The sequence below is a fragment of the Amblyomma mixtum genome, chromosome 5 (genome assembly GCF_055824585.1).
Source record: "Amblyomma mixtum isolate Tamu chromosome 5, ASM5582458v1, whole genome shotgun sequence".
Classification (NCBI taxonomy): domain Eukaryota; kingdom Metazoa; phylum Arthropoda; class Arachnida; order Ixodida; family Ixodidae; genus Amblyomma; species Amblyomma mixtum.
This window is the reverse complement of record NC_143016.1, coordinates 167,627,641-167,633,431: the sequence shown is the minus strand read 5'-3', so window position 1 is coordinate 167,633,431 and position 5,791 is coordinate 167,627,641. Positions and strand designations below refer to the sequence as shown.

Sequence of the window (5,791 nt, the reverse complement as noted above, 5' to 3'; positions counted from 1 at the left end):
TGCAGTTTTTAGATCTTCAAATTTCTGTGTATGACGACCATGCTTGCTGGGGCTATAAGCCTCGTGCCCACAAAGAAATAATGCCGTTCGACTCAGCCCAGTCCAAGACAATAAAAAGAGCCGTTGCAACCATGTACATTGAAGAAGCCATCAAAAAGTCGTGTATTCATGCTGTCCAGGAAAGTTTTGATGTGCAAGTATCTAGACTGCTATCAGCAGGTTTTCCCTTGTCTCTGTTGGTTATGGTTGCAGAAACATTGCTGCAAAAGATTAAGAAGGTAAGAAGAGAGAGAGAAAACAACATAAGGGCACAGGTCATTCCGTATTCGCATCGCGTGGCCCACAACTTGAAAAAAGTGGCAAATAAATACAAAATTCCTGTGGTTTTTTCTGCGCCCTGCAAGCTAAAAAGCCTTTGTCCAAAGATGAATGAGGAAAAAGCCAAAAAGGAATGAGAAACGAGGCATGAACACCGATATGTTGGCTGCAAGGTGGGAATTGTCTATCAGATTCCGCTTTCATGTGGCAAAGTCTATATTGGCCAGTCCGGACGATGCTTGAACAAGCGCCTGCGCGAGCATGAAAAATGCCTTGACAATGGGAGCGGAACAAATATGGTAGTTCACTGCAAATCATGCAAATTCTCACCAATTTTAAACAAGACAGAGGTCATTGGCCGAAGCAAAGACGCACTAACGCCAGAACTGATAGAGGCGTTCCATATCAAAAAGAAAGGGCCGGACTGCGTCAGCACACCTTCGGTGAAGATGTACTCTAACGAGTATAACTTTTTAGATAGCCTGATCTGATGCAAGTGTGTGAATTTTTCGCGTGTCATTCGCATGAGTGTTCTTGTGATTATGTTCTTGAAGGAGAAGGGAAATGTACAAATGTGTGCGATTGAATCTTGAATAAACCAGTTGAGAGTTAGCGCTTGTCCCGTTCGTCTTCTGTCCCTTGTCTGTTTTTTGTCGCGCTACAAACGTCCCCTCAAGCAAAATGAACCAACTCGCCCAGCAAAAAGTTTTATTGGAATGGTTGTAACAAGCCACCATGGTCATTTTTTCCAGTTCTCTGGTTTTCTATCCAAAACGCTCCCCTGGGCTCGTCACCTTATTCCCTCCAAAAAGACAAAATGACACTCTGCGGATGAGAAGGTGCACTGCAGCACGAGAAGCAGAAAACTAGCGTGCGCCGATGCCGGACCTGAATGGGTGGTTTCTCGCGCAGGCCGCTAGATGGCGAGGGATCCTTTGGAGTTGTGAATATCTGTTTGTAACATGCGTAGTTTCGTAACCAATCATGCGGTCCGCAAGGGCGCTAGACGCTGAATTGAATGAAAAATAAAAATCGGAAGCAGGCTGACCGGTCTGTTGACGCATTCGGGCCGATGCCGGCAGCCAGAAGGAGACGAGTGAATCGATTTGTTGACGGTAATAAATTTATTTTTTCTAAAATATTTTAGATTGCGGAGCATGAGTGGGGTCCTCCATCCAAGACTCTGTTGGAGGCTTCTTCTGCGGGAGTTTCCCGAACTGCGGCGCTTGCTCTGGTGTTTAGCTCGTTATCGATGATCAATACTGCTATCGCGTTTCGCTGCTCACAATCGGCTGCGTCCATATATACAACATGGGAGTAGGCCCCATACGCTGTTTGTAGGTATTTGGCTCTGGTTTTCCTTCTCTCTACGTGTTGGTGTGTGTGTGTGCATACTTCCAGGTATGTGGGCCATGCTGTTTTGTTTCTCGTGGCACGTTTTCCTTTTATCTGATGGCTATTTTTGGTTGCATGCCTATCGATTGGAGCATTTTCCTCCCTATATTTCTCTGTGATAGACTCTCATTCTCTGATTAGATGTGCTGCAACGATTTCCTCCAGAATCCAATTTGATGTTTATCGTGCTCGGATAGCTCTAGCGCCTCTTTGTATAATTCATCTTATTCTTTGGGGCTACGATAGTATATGGCGTGTGATCTGCTATCCTGCTGATGATGACTCCACGTGTCAAGCGTATCACGTCTCTATTTTTCATTTCATGCCGCTGTTTCTTATACTCTTTGTCATTCTTAGTATTTGGGTGGTTTTTTTGTGCGATTCTGTAGTGCTGCTAAACTGATAACATCTTTCTGTATTTGGAAGCCTAGGATTCTAGTCTCGGGCACCGTCTTTATTATCTCATTCCCTATATTGGTGGTAATACCCGGCGGCCATTTTGACGTTCTCCCGGTATTTTTCTTCGCCATGAGGAGTTCTGAACTTTCTGGCGAGCATTTACATCCACATTCTTCTGCGTATTTCTGGACTACCTCGGCGCTGATCATTTTAGGGTACCTCGATGCGCGTCCTCCCCCATTCACTTTCGGAGCGCCGCCTGGTGTAGCATGGGACCCTATAGAGCAGTCTTCTTCTCAGGAGAAGTGAACCGCGTGGAAAAGCTGATCCAGCAATCAAGCAAGCAAGCAAGCAAAACAAAGTGTGCACAGTATATATCAGTGGCTTAAGTTTATTTACAACACGTTCATTAGCACTCAGTTTCATCAGTGTCGAATGAAGGCTCACTAAGACCGCAGCTCGTGCCCAGCGTAAGCGTTGGGTGCAGGGGCGCGGGCTGCCGAGCCAGCGTAGACAGGAACGTGGGCCGAAGCCGACTTGGCCGCGGTGGCTGCGCCGGCCGGATTGGCGTTGTACGAAGCGCCGGCGGGATAGCTAGCCGACATGCCCGGTTCGTTGGAGTCCACGGTGGCCCGGAAGCCATTGGCGTCGGCCACGTAGGTGACCCGACGGTAGATGCCGTTGGCGTCCCGGTAGCCGTACGACCCGGTCTTCACGTTGCTGGCGTCGCCCTGCTCCTTGTGGTAGGACTGCGCGCCGAACTCGTCGACATTGTCGTAGCCGAAGCTGTACGGCTGCGGCGGCTGCGTGGTTTGCGTAGAGAAGAGCGGCTTTCAAAATTATGTTGCTGGCGAAAAGTTAAGGACGCCTTCGAGTACCTTGACGAAAACGGCACGGGTTTGCCGATTTTGCTACTTGCACATTGCACACAGGGAAGAGATATCAAGAACCTTTTTTGCTTCCGGATGTTACTCAGCCCCAAGAAAGTGGTATGTACCGTATTTGCCAAAAATAACCAGAGAACCGGTTTTTTTTTGATGACCGTGTAGCAGAACACTTATGCACCCGTTATATTCTAAATCTGTGGAAGGTAAGGAAAACCCTTGTCCTCAACTTTCGCGAGTTTTTGATCCCTAGATGCGCCGCAAGGGCTCCACTACGAGGCTGAGTAGGAAACCCTTTGCCTGATTTGGTACCTCATGGCATTTACCCATAGTGCTTTCAGTACTTGAGAGTAACTTGAGCTTGCTTTTTGTAGTGCGCTCTGCTCATTAAGCCTTCAAATGATAAGGTAATCATTTCTTTTTTCGCCAAACATTTCTTCTTGCGGGCATGTCAAGATCGTTCTTTGTGCACCACTATTTAGCAGTTATCCATCTGAAAATGCTCATTGTCTATTTAATGCGGCTGCTAATGGCATAGGAGTAATAAAAATTTTCACACAAAACAGCTTACGTAGATGGGCTCCGCAGTTGCGATGCTAGGGGCGGCAGCAGCCGTTATTAGAGGGCCTTGATACCGGTTATACAAGTTTTCATGAAGGCCAGGTTCCGCAGCTGCGACGCTGGGGGCAGCAGCAGCATGTATAAGAGGGCCTTGAAATCGGTTATGCAAGTTTTCATGAAGGCCGTACGCTTCTTCGGCAAAGGTGCAGAAGATGGAGGCGACAAGAATCTGAAACAAACAAGAAATGTGGTTGAGGATTGCTTCGCCTACATCATATTTTAAGGTGTGACATACTGTACATTGCACTCCGAAAGCGGCGTACATGTATCAGAGAACAGTGCTTAATAATTTTCACGTCCGTATTTCACGCCAGCTACAATCCATGATTTGCTCCGCATAGCCGCACCCAATTGTGCCTTTTTCCAACACGGGTCGGCATTTATGTTGCTATAAATACGCACCACAAATGTCATCGTTTAAGTACCTAAAGCGTGAAGACAAAGAAAGAAAGAAGGAAAGGAAGAAGGAAGGAAGGAAAGGAAGGGACAAAGAAAGGAAGTAACAAAGAAAGAAGGAAACAAAGAAGGGAACATTCAAACAAATAAATAAATATCGATTGAGATTTTTGCTCCCTCTAGCGATGCGTGCACTCTGAATAGCGTTACGCTTTTTTTTTGACAAAATCGAACTTTCAAACTGTAGCTTTGAATCCAAGTGCAAATGCAGTTTTAGTAATGAGACCTACGCAATGTAATTTTGAACAACATGCACTAGTTTAGTTAGCTCAAATAAAACATCGGACTTACATTGGCAATCATTCTTTTAACTTCTAACGAATAGAAGGACTGAAAATTTCGGCAGTCTCTAGTATTCCTGGCTCCTGGTTAGTAGCTTTCACGAGCAAGCTGGAGCTGCTTGACTCCTCGGCACCGCGGAGTCCGTTTTATACTTTTCCCCGCACTTTCTTCCATTCCTCTCCACCTCGTCTCCCTCACAGTCGCAGAACTAGGAAGACGTCACAAAATTTTTGCTGTCGGACAACAACATAACGGCAAAACATTACGACGCGTACAAGGCGCAAGATCCGCTTGGTCCACTTCTCTGTTTTGTTTTTGTTTCGGCTTTGTTTTGCGTGTTAACGGCCGGCGCAAACCTCAAAATTTTCTTTTGTCCTCTTTAAGCTTTCAACACGTGCGGGTTGCGTGAGTTTAGTTTTTATTCCACACCGTTGCAAATCCAATGACGACGGCGTGCGGGGAAGGCACGAGTCGGGGCTGCCCGGGCATCTTCCGGTTCCGGGGCGATTGTCTGGGTCAACTTACGGCACGATCTCCAACGACGAAACTCGCAAGCTGCGTGTTATGAATTAAGGCCTCCCTTCACTCATTCCGCTTTCGATGGCGGTGAGCGCTGCATAAACTTCGCGCTCGATGTCGCCTCGTCGCGTGCTAGTGCGCCTCTTTGGACCACTGCTGTTATCGGAGGCATAGAGTTCGCAATGACCCGTTAACATGCACGGACGATAAACATGCAATAAGCAGCGCTGAGCGCTTGGCAGCAGGATCGACTTCATATGCAAGAGCGGACAGGTCCTGACTCGCGACATAAGTTTTCAAGCGATCGCGTTTGTAGAGAGACTATTTCATTTTATACTGGCTTTTCGAATAGATGACGCAATATTAGGAAAGAATTGTACTAATCTGTCTGAATTTATAACCGGTAAAAATTGAAGGCCGTATGAGGGCGCAGATGCTTTATTTATAGTTCTCTTATTTAAGAAGCTCATTCCACTTCAAATTGCCGCACCTGCCACTGTTTCATTTTCTTTGTATCCCGTCATGTCGGATAAGCAGTATGAAAACACTACCGTGTGAGCCAAGTAAAAGTGGGCTTGCTCCACCTGCATTTCATGGAAAAAGAAGAGTAGAAAGCATAAAATAGTGGACCGGCAGTGATTTTATCTTTCATACTTACCATCATCATCATCAGCGTGACTACGCCCAATGCTGAGCAAGGGTCTGCTCATATCTCTCCAATTTATCCTGTCCTGTTCCAGCCGCGGCCACCTTATCCCTGCAAACTTAATAATCTCGTCTGCCCACATAAGTTTCTGTAGCCCCCTGCTACGGTTCCCTTCTCTTGGAATCTACTCTGCGACCCTTAAGGACCACCGGTTATCTTGCTTTCGCGCTACATGCCCTGCCCAAGCCCATTTCTTTCTTCTTCTTGATTT

The 5,791-nt window shown here is 46.6% G+C and overlaps 1 protein-coding gene across 1 annotated transcript; it reads right to left on the bottom strand.

The window, feature by feature from the left end:
- Positions 1 to 2,526: 2,526 nt before the first annotated feature.
- LOC149344535 (uncharacterized) lies at positions 2,527 to 5,458 on the bottom strand. Its single transcript, XM_089542632.1, has 3 exons — positions 5,365 to 5,458; positions 3,568 to 3,786; positions 2,527 to 2,915 (listed from the first exon to the last, which is right to left on the bottom strand). Exons 1-3 carry the CDS (start codon positions 5,377 to 5,379, stop codon positions 2,559 to 2,561), a joined length of 591 nt encoding a protein of 196 aa, XP_089398758.1. The 5' UTR covers positions 5,380 to 5,458; the 3' UTR covers positions 2,527 to 2,558.
- Between the last annotated feature and the right edge of the window lie 333 nt (positions 5,459 to 5,791).